This window comes from Anabas testudineus, chromosome 3 (assembly GCF_900324465.2).
Source record: "Anabas testudineus chromosome 3, fAnaTes1.2, whole genome shotgun sequence".
NCBI lineage: Eukaryota > Metazoa > Chordata > Actinopteri > Anabantiformes > Anabantidae > Anabas > Anabas testudineus.
In genome coordinates this window covers 15,546,801-15,567,287 of record NC_046612.1, presented here as the reverse complement: position 1 = coordinate 15,567,287, position 20,487 = coordinate 15,546,801, and the positions used below count along the sequence as shown (strand labels likewise).

Here is a 20,487-nt window from a genome sequence, read left to right as displayed (position 1 = left end):
ACCCTGTACAAATAATGATTAAATAAATATGAATTACACTGCAATGGAAATGCCACTGTACTCTACTACTAGTACTATTACACTGTATGAACATCGTAATAAATCCTTTTGTAATACATTTATATAAATGCATCATAGAAAACAAATACTTTCATTTTTGTGTTGTAATTGTACACGTTATAGGCATGTACATATATGATTGCAACATCTTTGTATTTTATCCAAAAAATCATATTAGATTAAAATTTAAAATTTAAAATTTAAAATTAAAAAAAATGGGATACATCAACTATTCGACAGACAAACAAATAAACTGGAGTCCAACCAGAACACTACAGCATAGCTTTAATTTATACTGTACATACAAAACAGAAAGTCTTCAGGAGTTACAAGTATTAAAATAGGTTTGCATTTCTATATATCAATAATGTTTACAGTGTCATCCTTGAGGACAGGAATTAAAGGAGATGAGAATAGCAATTACAGTATATACAGTACAACTGACCTTGATACCTACAGCATTACATAACAACAAAGAGTTTAGTGCCAACCACTGATTCTTTTTGCTCATCTGATCAGAGTACAGCACAACAGAACACAAAATATCAGTTTTACTCAAATTAATCTGTATGTTGAAAGCTTACATGGGAACATGGAGGAAAACCGACCCCAACATTACCGAGGCTACTTTAACTGAATGAATAGTGTTTAGTTAGAGATTGATAGATACTCTTCAAGCGATAAACCAAAAACCAAAAGCAAACGTCACCTTTCCTTTACACTTTACACTGCCAACTGAAATAGTCGCTGCTATGGTTTCACAATGCTTCACACTCCCATATTAATCTGTTTCTTTTATTATAGATCCAAACCATTATATACATCACGAAAGGGTTAGAAAGATGTAAGAAAACGAATAACAAGAACATGTTCCCATTTTTAAAGGATCAACAAACACAAAACTTAATTTTGAGAGGGGAGAGGAAGTGGATTGATTTATTACACACTCGCAAAAAGCCAAGACACCAGTGACTTATGCTTTTACGTGTTCCTGTGGAATGAGAAAAGTGTGTATCAAGAACTTCTTCCTTTTGAGAGCATAATTAATGTTCCTGATGTCAAGTAGGAAGATTTAATTCGGGCGACTTAGGAAGGCAACATAGCACTGCTAAAGATGGGAATGGAACTATAACTCCTCATGTCGTCTTGTTTAATCAGACTGTACTTACAAATTAGCGAACTGTAACCTTTTGTCAGGTGTTTTTCAAAGCAACACTTGAAAGGAGAGGACGAAAAACTGTTTCTGCACGCTCAGCTGATAAGGCCGTGGAATGAAAGACACAAATTTGTTTGTATTTAACCAACCAATAGATGGAACTCACTGCATTTACTGCATTTTTAATTGTTAACCTTATGTTGTAAGAGGTAAATGTTTAAAATCATAGCCAATCAGTGTTCTGCCAGCTACCTAGCATGCTCTTCATGAGAGAAATGCCAGATGGAAAAAGCTAATTAGGCCCTAATGCTGAAATATGCAAATTAGATGTTTTGATCGAGAGAATGAGACAAAGGAATCAATTTAATATATCACATGGCAAATACAAACTAGTTTTAACAGATTGCAGTTAGCTCACCAAATGTATGCCTTTACCATTATTAGTAGTAGTTAAATTGTATTTGTAGGTGACATCCTTTGATCTGTTAAGACTGGGTTTCGAAGACACACACTCCTGCCCTGTGCAGTGGACAGGGATGTAAAACAAAAAATCTTTCACAAGGAAGACTTTTAACATGTCACAGTAGAAAAAACACAGACAGTAAACCCAAGTCTAACATTGACATTCAAATGATTAAAACATGTAAAATTGACCAATACACCATTTTGGACAGAATCACCTAAATCAGGGGTGGCCGAGCCTTGTCCGTGAAGGCCACTGTCCCGCTTGTTTTCTGGAGCTACCTGATCCAGGTAATCAGTAGTGGGTTTGGCAGGGATAGTTGGGAAAACAAGCAGGACAAAGGCCATTGAGGGCAAGGATTTGACACCCTTGATCGAAGTGGAATCAACTCAAATCAGAACATAAAAAGTTTTAAGTAATTTTAACTAGAACCTCAATCCAGTAGCTAGAATGGCTGAAACCGTAAGGGCAAAGAGGGTAACTGATGATTAAATGGAAATGGTTTCACAGAGGCTAATTAAATGAATGTCTCTTCAAAAACAGGCAGGCTGCAATAGCATTAAGTTGTTCAGTGTTCAGCCTGCTTCATGCAGTTTGAGCATCAAGATGAGAGAGAATGATCCCAGAGGTGCTGTTCACTGACAACTGGACTGGACTCATCTGAAAGACTCCATGAGTTCATCAAGTCCAGTTTCCACCAAATAGCACATCTGGGATAACCATGACCTGGATGACTGAGTCTTCACAGACATCAAACAAATAAAGTTATTGATTATAAATCGACACTGGAATTCTTTTAACGTCTATTAAGTAGTATTTCAAGTTCCCACTAAACAGGAGAATGAAAAACAGCATGAATATAAACATCTAGATCTCTTTAAAACTAATGTTTCTACTCATTTCCTGTTATTTTCTATTCCCTGTTAATATAGATTTTGGTACATTTCTTACCAAGACTTTCCTAAATCTGACAATTTAAAGCTGTTTGTTTTGAGTACCTGCTTAAGGAAGATAGACTATGATAGACCTTTAGATCCAGTTAGTTTCCTGCTGTATAATCAGCTATACATTTCTTCAGTGTCATTCATACAGTTTATTATCAAAAATAAAAGGCTGAGAAATTCTCTGCATCTTGTCCAAACTAAATGTATGTTACATTTCCCACACATTTAAATGCTAGTAAAAAAAAAAAAAAAAAAATCACAAACCAAATGATTCATATGTTAATAACTGTACTGCTTTGTAATGAAATGAACAAAGGTACATCTCATATGACATAAACATAATGTCAAATAAAGTGTTAATAGAGGCAGTACTTTCATTTGTTTTATGAATACAACTTTTTCAGATTGACAGCTCTTCGTCTAATGGAACTCAAAGACGTATTAGTACCACCTATTTCAAGGTACCAGTGCCGTGTATAAAACAAGATGCAGTCACATCACCGCTCCTGTAAATAAGGGCACAGTCTGCCATTCACTCGCAGATGTTTACTTTCGTGTACGTTAGTATGTGATTATACAATCATGTGGATTATTTTTATGCGTGCACTCTGTACATTTTTCTTGAAAATAAATATACAATTAACATGAAAGTTTGAGTATCTATATGACCAAAAGGGTCCCTTATGCAGTAGGAAAAAACTAACCTAATAGAAATGAAAGAAGCCTCCAAACCCCAGAGGTCAATTTCACATTACTTTTCCTGAGCAATTACTACCTTGCAATTTCTGAATTTACTCCACAAGGAACACAAACTCTTTGTTGCCATATCACAATATGCAAAATCAACCAGATGCCCTCCCATTTTACCTTAACATCAATAAAGGGAACAGCAGATACGGGTCTGCTCATGCACCTCTGTGTCCATTTCCACGTACTGCACAACTGCAGAAATCATCATTTCATTTAAATGTCCAGCTGTCATCTTGATGTGTGAGACAACCAGGACCTGCTCAGAATGTTCTGTTTGTGATTGTTAGATGACGACTACAAAACTGCACCAGAAACTGACATAACTTTCAAGAAATATTAAACCAGAGATAACTGGCTAAAGAGCCTGGTGCTAGTTAATATTAATATTGCAATAATCATGTCAGCATCTACACAAAAGATACAAACAAAGGGCTCAAAGATCCTCCTTATAAAAACAAAACCATTTCGCAGTCTGTTTGAGAGCAGAGGGCAGTGATGCTCTTTTCTCACCAGAATTTAATTCTCAATGCTATAACCAAATCCTGATCACATGAGCAGAAAGGAGTCAGTGTTCCTGCTGGATGTCATGTCTGTCTCAGGCTTCATTAAGCCACGGAGTGTGACATCAGGTTTTTGTTCACTCGTTAACGTCCCAAATTTCGGAGAGCAGAGGTGGAAGCTTCTTGTCCTGGAGGCGCAGGGCAAACACCTGCTCTGAGTGTACGCTACTTAGTGTCCGAAGGCTCACCAGCTTCATCAGCATACGGGGAAACATCAAGTGATCCTGAGAACATCATTTCAACAAAGTTAAAAAATTTTATTAAAAACTTTTAGGGCCCTGACCAGTTCTACAACATTTAAGGGGCATTACATTACAGTAAAACAGCTTTCCTTTCTCATCTAGCACACAACTGCTCTTCCACTAGGGTGAACAAAAAAATAATGGAATCTCACTCCTGACCCAAAGTGCTTGTCGTGATGACGGTAACCAGGTTATGCTGACATACTGTCGGGCAGAAGAGAAGAGGTTATGTAAGCCATTGTGAACTTACATTTGGTCTCTTGATCATGATGTAAGAGCGCAGTGCGTCCACGTAGGGTTGCTGCAGCCTCTCCACCAAATCATGATCCTGCACATTTGGTCGATCTGAACAGAGTTTACCAAAGAAAACACCATGATAACCTATTTCAGAGTTTGGTCAAATGTGATCAATAGGGTTAACATTACACTTTGAGGCCTGCATCCTTAAAAGTAACTGCAGGTTGTGCTTTTTATGAATTCTGACCTGCAGAAAAGATGTTGATGGCAATGAGCAGAGCATATTCAGCCTCATCCAGGTGCAGGTCATTCATTCCTTTAGAAAACTCAAAGATGGGGTTAATGAACTCAAACTGAAGACCTATAGAACCGAAAGTTGACAGAAGGACAAAGAAATGTACTTTATAGAAGGAAACTTCAGTGCAATCATAATCTGTAGGTATAAAAACCATGAATTAACAGCAACAAATGTTTTTTTTACTTAACAGTTTCACAATTAAACACTGCACTCATGAGTGACTGTCATGTTACAATGGTCATTGTTTACAGTCAGAAACAAGTAAATGCACCTGCTTTGGCGAAATCCTCCTTATTATAGCTGAAATCCTTAAGAAATGTAATGCTATCGATTGCAGGGTTGTACCGCCGAGATGTCTCAAGCAGCATAATCTGAGGAAGATGAGCACATCTTGGTAAGTGAAATATTTCCATCCAGGCAAATGAAGACAGACTGATTTGCAGAGATATTTAAAGACGCAGCTCAAATGTATAAATGAATGGTGTAATGTATATTGTACGCTCAAGAATAATGACCGTAATACCATGTTTTAAAGTTTGTGCATTCTGTAAATTCTGTAAAAATTACAGCTACAGCTAGAAAAAACAGCCTCTTGCTAAAACATGACAAACCTCAATGGTAGATGTCTTTAGCAGGGCAATCTGGTCTTCCCTAGTGAGCTCCAGGAAACCAGGAAGCTGCTTAGCGAAATCCACAATCTCCTGGACTGACATGATTGCTAGCTCAGTGAAGTGGGCGAAGCGCTGCTGACGCACTTCTCTGTTCTGCAAGTCCTGACTCTGTGGCCACGGCTGTTTGACGCATACACAAACACAAACACATTAATAAACACAAGCTAATTTAAGAACTTGGTAGAATGGAGTAAATATTCCTCAGATATCTTTAAAACAATAAAACACGTCATATTCCATATTCCCACATGGACAACAGCAATGATCAGATCAAGTACCCTCCTACCAGAAGCAGAAGTCTATAACTCTCAGTGTAGCTACACACAGCAGCAGTCACATACTATCTACATTGAAGTAGGTCTATTACTATTTAACAAGAAGTGTACGATGCATCTGATGGCAGAAGATGCATCTAATGCTTTAGCTACTTGGGTTTAGTATATGGTTAATATTACATGGTAGACAATTAACTGGTCAAAAACAAGTCAGTATCTATTCTCTGAAATGTCCACTTACTGTCACTTTTGGTCGGTCAAGGAAAGACCTCTTGTTGCATTGCTTTTGCATTGCCACCAGCTTCTCAATCATTTCCTGCTGCTGTGGATCCAGTGTAGCTGCTTCCTGTGGAGGGGTGGGGGTGACCACTGTGGATGTGCGAGCTGTTTCTTCCTCCTGCTGCTTCTTCATCTTCTTTAGTCTGATTTGTTCCTCAGAAAGTACACCTACCAGTCAAAAAGCATGGACATCTTGACTAATGCTCAATGCTTGAGTTAATTGGAACAATATAAATCTCCCGACTTTCACTCTGGCTAAAATCTCTCCATCTCTATAATAAAGCAGTGAAATCTAAATTTTCTTCATCTCTGAGTCATTTGGCAGATTGATACTCACACTGCTCCAGCATGCCTGCCTCCCGACATTTGCGCAGGCGACACTGCTGGCACTTGCGGCGCATGTACATGTCCATTTCACAGCGGCCATTGTTCTTGCATGTGTATTGGGCACTTTTAATAACGCTGCGACGAAAGAAGCCCTTGCAGCCCTCACAGCTCAACACGTTGTAATGGAAACCAGAGGCCTTGTCACCACATACGCTGCATACTTCATTGCCCAGCATCTTTGGAGCAGGCCCTTTCTTTCTCTTGACAGGCTGACCATCTACACACACAAATAAGAGGTGATAAACCATATTAAGTGCTTCCAACTATTATAGTTGAGAAGGGTCCTTGTGGCAGCAGCATGGTTTCACTAATGAAGTGGTTAATCAGTGTGTTGCATGCTACATAATGTCTGCTTTTCTAGACCCATTCAAATATGGAAATGAGGCTTACTTTGTTCTAAATCAAGCATACAGCTCTGTATGCAAAAAATTTAAGTTTGTCTACATGATGTACAATGCAAATTGTTGCAGCTTGCTGCTGATATACATGGTACAAAAGTTGTATTAACTGTTTTAATAAAATCAGGTAAAATAAATTAGAACTCTCCATAAAAATATATCCAATGTATTGATTAAACTTTATGCTAATCTTTTAGGCTGTAATTAGAAGGGTTTTTTGTTCACTACCACAAAGCATTGCCACAGCTTTGTTTTCAGAATGATGATTCAGTCAGTAAAGCCCTGTTTTCCCTCAATGATGACTAATGGTAGTGACTAAAGCAGCAACATTTACAGAAACAACAGACTGTTTATATTAAATTCGAAACTAGACAATGCTTCTACAAATGTATGTTTGCCAATTTATTTTAGCTTATTTTACAGTTTGGCCTTTTGATGATTTTGCCTTCATACACCACCACACTGGATTTGAAATAAACAATCAAAATATATTTATTTTAAAAGGTTTTGCAAAATATGGCATGTTGCAAGAAAGCAAACTACCTCTATTTTCAGGGATTCAATAGCATTTGGACAATTGACTGACAAGAAGTTAAGTGACCCGATTCAACTTTAAAACACTCGCGCTTTGGAATAAGACTCCCTGAACTTTGAAGTTAATTCAAGTATTAACAATTACGGTTGTATTTACAATTATGTCACTTTGCCCAAATATTTTTGAGCCCCTAAAAATTGAGATAATCTGCCTAAAACAGATGTAATTCCTGAACAGTAAATGCTCTATTTTTGTAAACTCCTTTAAAATAAAGCTGAAAAGTCTATACTTTGACCACATCTTGATTTTTTTGGTTTTATTTTAAATCCATTGTTTTGGTTATAAAGGCAAAATTATAAAAACTCTTCCAGGCAAAATGGTATACATATATACAGCTATTTAAATTAAGTACTTTTCTCACCTATGCTGGCAGAGCTGTCACCTGTAGCTGGGTCAAGCTTGATATCATTTGGTTCTACTGGCAGAGGGTTGCTCATCTCAGTTAGTGAAGGGCCATTATGAGGGGGAACAGGGAAGTCATCTGGCTGAGAAAGGTCAGCCAATGACAGCAGGCCGTCATGCTTCACTGTGGTGCTTCCACTGCTCTCCTCAACAATGCAGTCCAGCTGCAGCTCAGAGGCTCCATCAAACACCTTACTCTCATCTGTTAGAGCACATATGAACCCAGTCATACTTAAAGCAGCCACCTCACTTATGATATAAAAATCATAAGTGAGTATTGTTAAGTATTGTTCTTTGTCAGAATGAGAGTTGTGTATAATAGCTGTGACTTGTGCCCAAAATAAATACTAATATAGATGAAAGAAAGTTGCTCCTCTTACCATGACCAACATCTGGGATATCAGTCACAGACAGCGTGGACATCTTCTGCACAACAACTTGTCATTACGAAATCAACGTGTACCTGCGCAGTAAAAAAAAAAAAAACAATCACACTCAAATACGATACCAGTTTTACAATGACGATAATGTTGTCAAGGGCTGAGACATATTTTCCAAAAAAGCTGTTGATAAATGTACTATATACAGTATAACCAATTCTGTGTTTAACTTAAACATGAATTTACAAACAGCTTCTGACTTACTTTCATCCAATAACAGACTTATATTTTGAAGTAGTTTGATCAAAAGAGCAGGAATTTAAGCGAGCTTATACTTTGTACAGAGCATGTGCTGGTAGGGTGTATACACTTTTAAAACAGGGATGTGGTTAAATGACATTACAAACAGGACAACTGTTTTAATCTTACACAGCATACTTTAGTTCTTCGAAAAACCTAAAATATCAAAAGCCTTGTAAACAACACAGACCCTGCCTATAAAAATGGGTGTATAGGAAAATCGACTTGCTGTAAAAGCAGAAATGAAAGTCTGTCATGCGCCACATACGGATACATTTCAGGAAACTGATTCAGCAGACATCGAATGCATAATGTTTGGTTATTCTTAACCACCCTCAATTAAGAAAAAAGTACAATTATAAAAGATGGCAACAATTTATTGTAAGGTGCATAGAATAGATGCTACAGTAGAGGCTGGGGTTATGTTATGCAACATTAGATGGAGCTGCGCTAAAGGGAATGTCAACAAAACAGTCAGATAGGTCGGTCAAACTTGATTAATAGATTACAAACCAGCGTTCTGACAACTCCGTTCACTCCCAAAATGATGTTGATGATGTGCTCTGGCTGTGTCATGCCTTTCAGTTAAAGTGATCAATGAATAACAATAAGTTGTGACCAAGGCAGCTAAAAAGTATTGTAGTATTGTTCTTTGTCAGAATGAGAGTTGTGTATAATAGTTGATCTTTGCTAAGATAATTAGTTGCAGATTGAGCGCTCTTTCCACTCTCTGTTCAATAGTACTAGTTTTGACGTATTTTAAACTAGTTTAGTTTCCACAGTAAAACCAACTGGTTCATGTCCATGCTGAGTGTGATTTATACATTTGTGCCTTGGAAAGCATTTGTCTTTGTAAGTACTAACATGTTTATTGTCATTAGAAGTTTGTTAGTCGTTACATGTGATAAATTACAGGTGCGTGTTATTGTAATTAGCTTCATTCAAGTCAAGCTAGCGTGTGCGAGTGTAACATACCAAATGTGTAACGATGTGTATTATTTGTTAATTTAGTTCCTTTCTGTTTCTTTCAGTTACATAAAGAAAAGATAGGATAAAGTGTAGTTGAGAGCAATGTACTCCTCAGTTCACAACTCCAGTAAAGACAAGAAACCCCACCATTGATTCATTAATGTTAAATTCTCTGCTGGTCTATTCCCGTGTTCTACTGCTGACTGATCGCCTTGAGTTTAAACTCTGCGTCGTAAGCGTGTCTCTTAATAGGAGCCATTTTGGGGTCTTTGCACAAACACACAAATGGAAATTAAACGGCACGCTTCGCGCAGTCATATATCCCAGCATGCACCACGCGCTACTTCTTCTACAAGGGAAAATGGAGTCGGCTGCTTACCGTAGTTGGGAGACCTGTTGCGGCTCAATATTGATCCATATATAAGGCGCACCGGATTATAAGGCGCACTGTCGGCTTTTGAGAAAATAGAAGGCTCTTAGGTGTGCCTTATAGTGCGGAAAATACGGTACATGTGAAGGTAATAATAATTATAGTTGCGTCATCAATCAAGTCACAATGTAATCACACCCCTTCACTTTGTTTACATTTTTCAGTTTGAAATCCAATTTGACCTGGAAAAAAAGTCATATTTTCTGCCCATCAATCTAGGTGCAATCACAAATAATGACAGTGAAAATATATTTTTAGAAATACATTATTAAAATAGATGTTTTTACAAATGTATTACAAATCAAAAACACAAATCTCTCACTTACAACAATATTCACATTATATGTTGTGGTAGACCAAACTGTGGTCAGATCCATCCTGTTTATTCTTTCTCAAATAGGGTCAGAATTGATATGCAGCAAACGGAACTGTTCCCACATAGTTGAGAAAGTCACACATGCTGTTGGTTTATGTCCTGCATGTCAGGATATAACTCTAGGAACTCTAGACAAACTCTAGGACAGGAAGGGCCTTGGTCAGGCTAATGGTCAATGTAGCAAAGCTTCAAATGTCCTCTGCAGATATGGCAAAAGAACAATGCCAGAAGAACAAACAGCACTCCGATCAGGACGCTATGGTAGAATAGCTAGACAGAAGCAACTTTGAAGCATCATGCTATAGTGCTGCATTTCTATGGCAGACAAAGAGAGATTGGACAGAGTTCAAACAAAAATGAATGCAGCCAAATACAGAGATGTCCTTAGAGAAAATCTGCTACAGAAGACCTGAGAAAGAGGCTGATGGTTCAGCACAACAATGACCCGAAGCATACAACTAAGACAATGTTGGACTAGTCTCTGGACAAGAATGACAGTCCTTGAGTGGCCCAGTCAAAGACCAGATTAAACATCACAGGACGTCTGTGGAGAAACCTAAACATGGCAGCTTGTAGACGATTCTACAAAATCTTAAAGGATCTGCCAGGAGGAATGGGGAAAAACTTCCCAAATTCAGGTGTGTGAAGCTTTTAGAGACTTGCCCTAGAAGATTTGAAGGTGTAATTGTGGCATCACTTTCTACAAAGTACTGAATTTAGAAAACTTTCCTACATGATTAAAGTTTTGGATATCTAATTCATTAGCAAAAAATATGTATTCACTTTGTCATTGTGGTTGAGTGTAACATGTTTTCTTTAATGTAAGTATTTGTGATATTATTTTTTCAAAATAACTGGAATATGCTATATAACTATCTATTTCAACCCAACTATGAACAATTTAAATATGTAACTGTTCTGTCAAATTGTACTATCAAAAGCACAAGTGTTAGCAAAGTCGGTAGCAATTATACAAATTCTAATTTACATTCAGTCCCTGCAACCCAACACACCAAAAAGCTATCACAAAAAAATCACTAATTAGTCTTATTTACAAGAACAATACTAAACAGCTGTGCATTTTAATAGTATCCAAGCTTCCAATGAGTCAAATACACATTACAAATCACTTGGGGAAGGGGGGTAATCCAGCTAATCATACAACTATATAGTGGTGACTGTCGTAATTCTTTTTTTTTCAAAGTCCAACTGTTAAGCTTGTACATACAGTACTTCAGTAATCAAGCAAAGTAATTATTGATGCAGTCTCAACTGTCTAAAATGAATGCTTCAAGAAATAATAATGAAGGAGGAGCTTGCTCTGTGGATTCTGGCCTATTTTTGATCTGTTTTTTTAATGATGACTGTGTTCATGGCTAACATCACAAAGTATGACTGTGACTAATACTGTGTCTGCCTTTAAAATGAACACGTCAGCATTTGGCACCAATATTGGAAATTTGCTGCAGGAAAGCACAAAATCTAAATGGGATTTTAGAACAGCAAATCCCACAATTTCCCACTTGTTTCAACTGATAGTTACAAAGATATTTTGCTAAATAACATTAGTCTATGCATAAATAAACACTAGAGGATAATATTCTGATTCAAAGCTGTAATCTGCCACAATGACTCTGAGACAGGTATGGCGCTGGGTGGACCTTACCTCTGAAGTATATATAGTCTTATTTATTGTTGATCCATCTTCTTCATTCGAGTCCACAACCTCAGACAGGCGTCTTCCTTGTGCTGTTGGAGGACTTGCTTGCCTGATGAGGCTGGAGGATGCCAAAACCCCAGTGACTTGTTGGCTAAAAGTTTAATGACTCAATATGTTGAGGAGAGTGAGTAGGAAAGAAGACAAGTCCCTTTCTACAATGCCCTATGGGAGACAAGAGGGAAAACAGAGAGAGGGGGAGGGACGAAAAAGTCGGGTGAAAAAAAGAACACGAGAGGTTACTACTGGTCATTTGCATGGCTTTAAAATCCCCATAGGGCTGTGGCTCTACTGCCTTTTTGTCTTTTACTATATAAGCTTTCTATTTAATTGTTTCTTAGCCAAGACCTGAAACTTCACAGATACCTAAAGAAGACATTTTTTCCCAATTCTTTTAAAATATAGGTTCACTGCCTGAATCCAAATCTGAAAGGCTGTAAAAACTAAAGAAGTGTTTAAAAAGAATATTCACTGGAATATTATTTCTATTCTAAAGGCAATAGATCTGTTTATCAAAGGTTTTATTGAGTGAATTCACATTCTTTGGTTGTAAAACATTTCTATTCTGCCTGTCCCCTCATGTCATCCCCACCCTGACCTCTGTGTCCAAGTCCAATGTCCCCTGCGTCTTATCAGTCAGTCACCTTTGTCCATGTTCATGTTTTCATAGATGGCTAGGAATTAAATGATAGCACCAACAAAATCAATACCGCACCAAATAAGGGCAATAGCTTTGAACGTATTTAACACCAGCTGTCAACCCTGTTCTTTACAATATCCAATCTATTTATACAGTATGTTATAAAAAGCTACAACACCCATCTATCTGATTATAACTCACCAGTCAATAATATACATTAAGAATCAACTAACTAGTTTTTAGCCTACTTGTCAACTATTCAAGGATAATTTTGTTCCATAATTCCACAAAATTTGTACGGCTAAGAAAATATTTTGTAGACAACCCTTAACAAACTGATAATCTAGATAACCAATTACTTTTAAGTTTAGTTAAGTTTAGTAATCTTCAAAGCAGAAATCCCAAGCATTTGCTGGTTTTCTTAGTCTTATATGTTGTAAACTAAATACCTTAGAGTGGCCTTGTGGTTGTCTAACCAGTCCTTTGATATGTTAAAGACGAAACAATAAACCAATTAAGAATCAATGACATAGTTATAATTATAAATGACAGATTATTGGATTTGCTGAAACCCTTTACTCAAGACATAAACAAAACCTGAAAAATTGCAGCAATGCAAAAAGTACTGTCAGCGACCATATGTGTGAGAGTGCCCATGAGAAAGCGGGGTTCATTAACGCTGCAGTCACTAACCTATCACGTGTACAAATATAGTCAGCATAAATGTATGGGAAATGTCCATTTCTTCCACTCTCAGAGTACCAACGGATGCAACTCTCTCCAGTGAAGCAAAAACAGGACTACCATACTCAGCAACAAGTTGGTGTGAAAGCAAAGATTCAGTGCTTTCACAAGTCACACACTTCCAAATGAATCAAAAGTTCCCATAAACACACTAATAGAAGAAGTAACACATTTAGTTCTGGGAGACCTTCACACCCACCCAGATGTGTTCAGGTCTTCTGACTGGGGACCTCTGCTCAAGTTAACCTTGGGTGGTGCTGAGGGAGTTAAGAGAGGTCTGTCTTCACGATGAATATGATGTAAATCATCCCTCCCTGACAGCAGGTGCAACAGATGTCCCGTGTGTACTCACCCACATGGATGAGTAACTTAAGGCAAAATAAGTGAAAACAACCGAGAGCTTGGACCTGGGATTTGCTGAGGCTTTCACTAGAATGACGTTACCACCTTGTTTAAGACGCCACAACGAATCTGAACTTATACAAGACAGGAATATAGGGCTAAGACCAAACAACCACAGCCTTGCAGACTTTTATCAAGCTAAATTGGCGACTTACCACTTTGTAAGTTAGCCTAATCGCTGGTTAGCTAAGGTTAGCTAGTTAGTTGTCGACTAGAATTAACGTTAGTGCCAGTGGCGTTATTTCGCAACCGTGTTAGCAATGTAAACACCTAACAGCTGCAATCAAGCTACATCTGACAGGTTTCGTGTTGACATTGCGAACTCCTGCTCACTACTCGTCCGTGCTTGTGGTAGTTAGTTATATATAGTTTTATAGTTACACAGACCTGCTAACATTGATTAACCAGTCCTGCCAGTGGACTGGTAATGTTAGCCAACGGGACCACAAACTAGCTACAGGTTTACAGACCGTAAACATTAGCTAACAATGGCTGAATACATCAGTCGTCGTCTCGTCACTCTGAAAACAACGCTAATGTCAAATTTACAAAGATATTTAATCAGGTGAGATTAGCTTCATCGTCAATCCAAACAAGGCCAATATCGTTAGCGTTAGCTTAACACCCCCGCACTCGAAAGGAACTCCCTTTAACAAGTTCAACTTCGCTAGCTTAGCTGGCTTCACGTTACAGATACCACAAGTAATTAGCCACGTTTAGAAATAGGAAAAGACAAAAATTAGTTAACTTGCCAGAGACGTCGCAAGCTTTCAGTAACTTATTAATAGGGGTGAACTACTCCGTCTCTTCGTGGCTGTTGACAGCTCCTTTGACAACCGAAGCTAGCATGTTAGCTCGTTAGCCAGCTAGCTCTGTCATGTGATTCAGCCCCGGTAGCTGGTGCTGGAGCAGCAGGAGCCCGGAGACGCGGGGAGTTCACCGCCCAGCGCTTTGTCTTACAGGCAGCACCAGAGTTTATATCTTTCAATCCAAGTCCAGTGAACTGGAAATAAAAAGGAAACATTTAAGAGAAAATACACTGAATCGAAAGCACCACACTGAAAATTCACCTTTTAGTTATTTTTTTTAATGCTTTGTAATTAATTTAGAACTGAGGAACTTTTACTTTCACACTTTTAGTTATTACTCTCTGGACATGGTGCAGTGACATGTGATGATATTTCTTTTAATCTGCAGCTCAGTGTTAATTATTTTTTTTAAATAATCCTCTGATCTTCTTGCAGTGATCAAAACTGTCTTAAACTCATTATTAATTACGATGGACATAAGAGTATTATAAGCCTAAATATTAAGAGAAAAACATGGGAAGGTTCAATGTAATGTATGGATGTACTTTAGTGGTGCAGTTTCCTTGACAAATGTGCACTTAATCAAATTACCATTAACCAACTGATTCACAGTGACTCTGTATACTCCTGACAGGCAAAATAATTCAAAAAGAAGGGACAAAATATTATGTGAGAGCCTATTTCACATAGATGTATTGAGATATATTAGTAGTTTAACTAGCTGGAACTAACAAACTAGCTATTTGATATTATTAAACATTCATATAGTGATAGATTATTAGGCGCATAGCTTACCATACCAACAGGTATCATATTTATACCAGCAACTGTGAAGGTAAGTATCCAGATCCTTAAGTTATTGTAGTAAAACATCACAAATTACAAATAAAAGCAATGTATTCAAAATGCTCAGTTGAAATGTGAAATTATTGTCAAACATAATGTAAAGAATAACAGTTAGGGCTTGTCAGTATTCATATTACGTATTATAATGTAAATTATTATTGTGATTACTGCTTGCATTAACGTATATAGAATTAATCGGGTGATAACTTGAGCTATGACTTGTTTAAATCCATAAGGTGACGTTTCTATTTGAAGAAGTAGTAGTGTGTAAGAAGACTATTGACTCAATAAATGTGGAGTAAGAAGCACATTTCCCTTTAAAATGCAGTATAAATAGAACAGAAACATCACATAGCTGAATGAATGCTCTTGGGTACTTTCCTCCCCCCTGTTGTTATGTTTATCAGTTATAAAAACCATAAGGGGAAAGGTTCTACGTGTGGTAGGTTTATTATTTCATCTAAAACACTGAGGTTGGTGTGAAATCTGTTCACGCCCTGCTGGTGTTGTTCTCAATGATCCCATGAGCCGTCGCTAGAGGGCGGAGTCGACCAAGACAAAACAGGAAGTTGATGCGGATACACATTTTATTCAAAGAAGAAGAAAGCGGAAGAAAACAATCACAAACCGCTGTCTGATTTTTTTTTCTTGCTCATTTTTTAGCGCAGTGTGTTTTTTTTTTTTTTGCATTATTGCATTGTTTTGACAAAAGAGCAGTATGCCCGTCATTTGTGCGGCAATCGGGTGCAACAACAAGTTTGTCAAAGGGTCGGAAATAAGATTTTACAGGTTAGTTTTTGCCGGTTGCACGGATGCGGTGAAGTTTTTTGGGGTAATGTTAGCCCTAACGCTACTACAGTTATTAAAATCTGTTAATTTGATAATAGCATAGCAACATGTTTAGTCATAAACATAAGAGAAAATAAGTTAAGGACAATGTTTTCAGTCACGTCTCCACGATGACAAGTGGCTAAACAAAAGGCGATGAGTTTTAAAGACATTAAAGAAGCTAGAAGGTCTAATAGAGAGTGGAAACAGTTTAGCTCTAGGATCAACAACGAGTTTTAACATCGTGTGAAGGAAAAAACAGTGACTGAGTTGTAAAATAGGTTTAGAGAGTTTAGAGAACTGGTGCTAGGCCATGAAGAGCTTATCATGAATTTAGGACTTGACTAGTGAATGAAAAGAGACCAGGACAGTAGACACTGTCTTCTTTGTGCAAGTGAGGACTCATGCTGTTGCATAATTTAACAAGCCACAAGCAAGATATGTTTTATTTACATAGAGCAAATTGCAAATAACCTTGGCAAACAGAAAAAAAAAGCAACTTTGATCTTCAAATCTTGAACATAGGAGTGATTTTAATTTGGTGGGTGATCTACAATGAAATATTTGCATATACACAGATTTTTTGCATGGGGTTGACATTCAGTGACAGGGTTCAACAGTATTGATTGTGGTTTTGAAATAGTCTGCAGGGCCAGTGAGGTTTTTGGCATCAAAGAGGATTACAACCTCAGTGCGGTAGCAAATAATAATAATAACTTCAGAAGGTAGTTAACACTGCATGGATCATATGCAGGGACATTATCATCACAAAATGTTGTAGTTGATGCTTTAGATATTTGCATATGTCTAAAGTACTAAATCTAAATGATTTTTATGTCCAATAACTGTCCAACTGCACTAAATGTCTCTGTTTAAGAAGCATGTCTGCCCCTTTCTTGTGTACAAGGTTTCCACTCAGCAAGCCTCAACTTGCCAGCAAATGGGTGCACAGCCTGGGAATGAAAAACTTTATCCCTACAGCCAACACATGCCTCTGCTCGGAGCATTTCAGGCCCGACTGCTTCAGAGACTATAATGGCAAACAGTTTCTGAGGGAGGATGCGGTGCCCACCATATTCGTCCAGGGGCAGGATTCATCAAAGGTGCGCACTCACAATATTAGGTTTTGTTGTTCATCTCAAGTCATCTTGTCCTGTATTATGTGAATATAATTCAGAAAATTCTGCAGATTGAACTTCGTAAAAGAGGGGTGATACCAAAGGAGACAAATGTGACAAATCAAATTGGAACACAAGCAGACAGAGAGAGGGAGGCTGCTGCCAATATACGCAGAGACAAAAGAGGAGGAATAAGGGTGAGTTATTATATTGATATTATTGATAATATTGTGCTCATGTAGTAGAATCACATCAGCATGTTTCTTACGGTGGTTTTTTTATTGCATTTGTCAGATGCTTGTCATGTGTCAAGAATAATTTATCTTAGTATAAAATGTATTTATTATGTCACAGGGTGGACGAGGAGGGCGTGGAGGAAAACAACTCAGTGACAGGTGAGACACTGTGTGGGAGTTTCTACATTACTGCAGTATCTGCAAATATTTATTAATTAACAATTAAAAAGTATTTCAGTGGCATGTCCTCTGAAACAATCATCCCAGAAGATTTGTGCTGCTATCTGCAGATTTAAATTTTGCGCCACTAGTCTCTAGTTAGCTTTGTGTAGACGTGATGCCACATAGTTTAGTGCCTTGAATAAATTATAATCAGCTGCTGGGGTCATACCTTAGAATTTGGTGGTGTTCTTACTTACTTTTTTCATTAGTTTAGCAGCAGTTGTAGATTAATACAGCAATGATTTATATTCAGCCATTGTCACAATCTCAGACATACAAAAGTAAACGAGTATTTAAAGTACTGCTGAGGGGAAAATGCCTCAAGAAAGCCAAATTAAATAGTTGGCATCAAAGGGAACAGATCACACAGTGACAGTCTTTTTTTCCCTTTTGTTCCCGCAGGCAGACTGTTGGAGCCAAAAGCCGAGTGTACGACAGCAAAGGTCGACTGCTCTCCAATGGCAAGGACATGTGTGACTGTCTGGATGTGGACTGTATGGGCTGCTTCTACCCGTGCCCCGAATGCGGCTCACGCAAGTGTGGAGTCGAGTGCCGCTGTGACAGGAAGTGGCTTTATGAGCAGGTGGAGGTGGAGGGCGGAGAGATCATCCGGAACAAGTTTGCTATTTAGTTAGCGCTAACTCTTAATCTCTACATGCTCATTATCATAGTATCAGGGGGGCTTGTGGCATTCAAGACCTCTCCTTAAAGCTGTGTCAGAATGATGGACCAACGTGAGACTGTGATGCTTTTTCACAGGAATACTTGCATCACAATATTTATCACAGTTTGTAAATCTCTAAAATCTATGCAGAACAATGTAAATATTCTGCTGAATGTTCAATGTGAATTTTGTCAGTCTAAAAATGTTTTTTAGTTTTAGTAAAAGTTTCTATTTTTTATTTTCTAGCTGCCTACTTCATCACAATTTCCTAAACATGATGTGGCATTTATTAGTTAATTACAGAGACTCTGCCAAAGAAGGCCTACGCATTTTTATCTATCAAGGTAAGGCACATAAAGGGTTAGTTGCTATAGTTACTAAGTACCTGCTTGTTTACATCAAGTTTTTAAGAAAAGAATTGTGTAGTAGTTAAGTAAAATATCATTATAATTCATAAACGGATGTCAGTATCTTGTTCAGATAGAAAATGTGCCACACCGAGGTTCTGTATTTCACAGGTCCAGTCCAAAACACACTCACTGGCCACTTAATTGAACTCTATAGCAGTTTAAAGTAATAGAGAATTCTGATTATTAATATTATTATTGTTATTATTACTATTACTATGGTCACACATCTAGAAACCAGTAAATATTTCACTAATTTACTACATGATGGTTATTCCTTAAAAAGCTGCCTGTAAAAAGCAACAAACACTTTCTTTCTTTCTTTTTTTCTGTTGCATTGTCCAGTGAAATATTTCTTATGTGCCATTCTATGTTAATAAACTCTTTTTCTAAACGTTTACTGTCTGCACTGTGGATGTGCTGTAACATCTGCAGAGGTTGAAATAACCTCAATGCCAAATGAGTGGCTGCATTTAGTGCAGTTTAATATAGTTTAACAAATTATTTATTTCCACTCGAAGTATGTACAGAAAAACAAAATGTATTTAAAGAGTTTAAGAGAGATTAAGGATTTCTCATGACCAATAATTAATATGAATTAATAATATTAGTTAGTATACAGAAGATGAAGCCATGTGGATAAATATCAAATACTAATTGTGACGTGAGGCTGTTTGGGTCATAAATGATGATGCTTCTTTGGACTGTGGGTCAGATCTAACAATATGTGGAGATTGACCTGTGAGGACACTTTTGGGAACAATTTAAATATTGAGTATAAAACAAAGATCCATCAAAACCCAGGTCATGTTTGATAGAAAGAGAAAAATTGAGTCACGTGTGGTTCTTCCAGAGGAATTCATACAGGCCTTTACAGGTAACAAAGTAGGGCTAACGCCTTTAGAAGTGTAAATAATTTGTTCTTTCAGCAGGTCATCATGTTTGCAGATTATCATAGACTGAACATAATAAAGAACTCATCTTTTCACTTCTCCCATCCACACTGACCAGTAGGCAGTAGGCAGCATGACGCAGCAGTTCATCATGCGGGTTAACGGAGGACTTGCAGAGCTGCTTAGACAGTAATGTCTCATTCATACATATCTTACTGCCCTTGAGCTCAGCTGTAGGTCACGTGTCGTGCTGGAGATTTGCCTCCAGAAATGTGGTGTTCAGCGAGCAATGCATAAAAACAAAAGCCATGTCGATTTAATAAATGTAAATGTACTCTTCTATTTGTTGTGTTTACACTGTCGTTGTATTCAGAATGCATTTTGTGGCTCATAAAATTTATAAAAAACTAGTCACAGAGAGCGAGTTGATGCAAACAAGTCATTCATCAAAGAAGCCAAACTTTTTGTTCCAAACTCAAATTTAAGTTCAAGTTACCGTATTGTCCCAGTGGGAAAATTCAACCAGATATCAGTTTAGCCAAAATAACTTCCACCTACATTAAAACTTTCTTAAAACTTTCTTAAAATGTCCTCAAAGTAAATTCAGAGCTGGCTGCTTTTAACAGCTGTTAATAAAAGAAAGTCGTGATCATGTGTTTGGGACTGTGCTGTGCAAACCTTTTAAGAAACATCTACTGTCTTTTGTTTTTGAAAAAAAAAAAAAAAAAAACTAAAGGAGAAATTCATCATAGCCTGACAAGAAACCATCTTACTACGTGACTGTGTCCA

At 37.5% G+C, this 20,487-nt stretch overlaps 2 protein-coding genes across 2 annotated transcripts; one reads left to right on the top strand and one right to left on the bottom strand.

Annotated features, from left to right (window-relative positions):
- Window positions 1-325: 325 nt before the first annotated feature.
- Window positions 326-13,957, bottom strand: nr1h3 (nuclear receptor subfamily 1, group H, member 3). The gene is made up of 11 exons (XM_026377991.1): window positions 13,473-13,957; window positions 11,839-12,054; window positions 8,098-8,180; window positions 7,677-7,919; window positions 6,273-6,539; window positions 5,898-6,103; window positions 5,322-5,501; window positions 4,982-5,081; window positions 4,660-4,773; window positions 4,426-4,520; window positions 326-4,157 (listed from the first exon to the last, which is right to left on the bottom strand). The coding sequence occupies exons 3-11, from the start codon at window positions 8,138-8,140 to the stop codon at window positions 4,011-4,013; spliced, it is 1,395 nt and encodes a 464-aa protein (XP_026233776.1). The 5' UTR covers window positions 8,141-8,180; window positions 11,839-12,054; window positions 13,473-13,957; the 3' UTR covers window positions 326-4,010.
- A 1,970-nt stretch (window positions 13,958-15,927) lies between these two features.
- Window positions 15,928-19,232, top strand: arl14ep (ADP-ribosylation factor-like 14 effector protein). Its single transcript, XM_026377623.2, has 5 exons — window positions 15,928-16,119; window positions 17,066-17,261; window positions 17,348-17,473; window positions 17,631-17,671; window positions 18,137-19,232. Exons 1-5 carry the CDS (start codon window positions 16,049-16,051, stop codon window positions 18,363-18,365), a joined length of 663 nt encoding a protein of 220 aa, XP_026233408.1. The 5' UTR covers window positions 15,928-16,048; the 3' UTR covers window positions 18,366-19,232.
- The last annotated feature ends 1,255 nt before the right edge of the window (window positions 19,233-20,487 follow it).

What these genes read in the sequence shown, in the direction of transcription:
- nr1h3 (XM_026377991.1), bottom strand. Translation starts at nt 8,140, where the DNA reads ATGTCCACGCTGTCTGTGACTGATATCCCAGATGTTGGTCATG. An exon ending in TATCCCAGATGTTGGTCATG is followed by an intron (nt 7,920 to 8,097) that starts GTAAGAGGAGCA and finishes GTGCTCTAACAG; the next exon opens with ATGAGAGTAAGGTGTTTGAT. An exon ending in TGACAGCTCTGCCAGCATAG is followed by an intron (nt 6,540 to 7,676) that starts GTGAGAAAAGTA and finishes TTGTGTGTGTAG; the next exon opens with ATGGTCAGCCTGTCAAGAGA.
- arl14ep (XM_026377623.2), top strand. Translation starts at nt 16,049, where the DNA reads ATGCCCGTCATTTGTGCGGCAATCGGGTGCAACAACAAGTTTGTCAAA. An exon ending in TCGGAAATAAGATTTTACAG is followed by an intron (nt 16,120 to 17,065) that starts GTTAGTTTTTGC and finishes CTTGTGTACAAG; the next exon opens with GTTTCCACTCAGCAAGCCTC. An exon ending in ACAAAAGAGGAGGAATAAGG is followed by an intron (nt 17,474 to 17,630) that starts GTGAGTTATTAT and finishes ATTATGTCACAG; the next exon opens with GGTGGACGAGGAGGGCGTGG.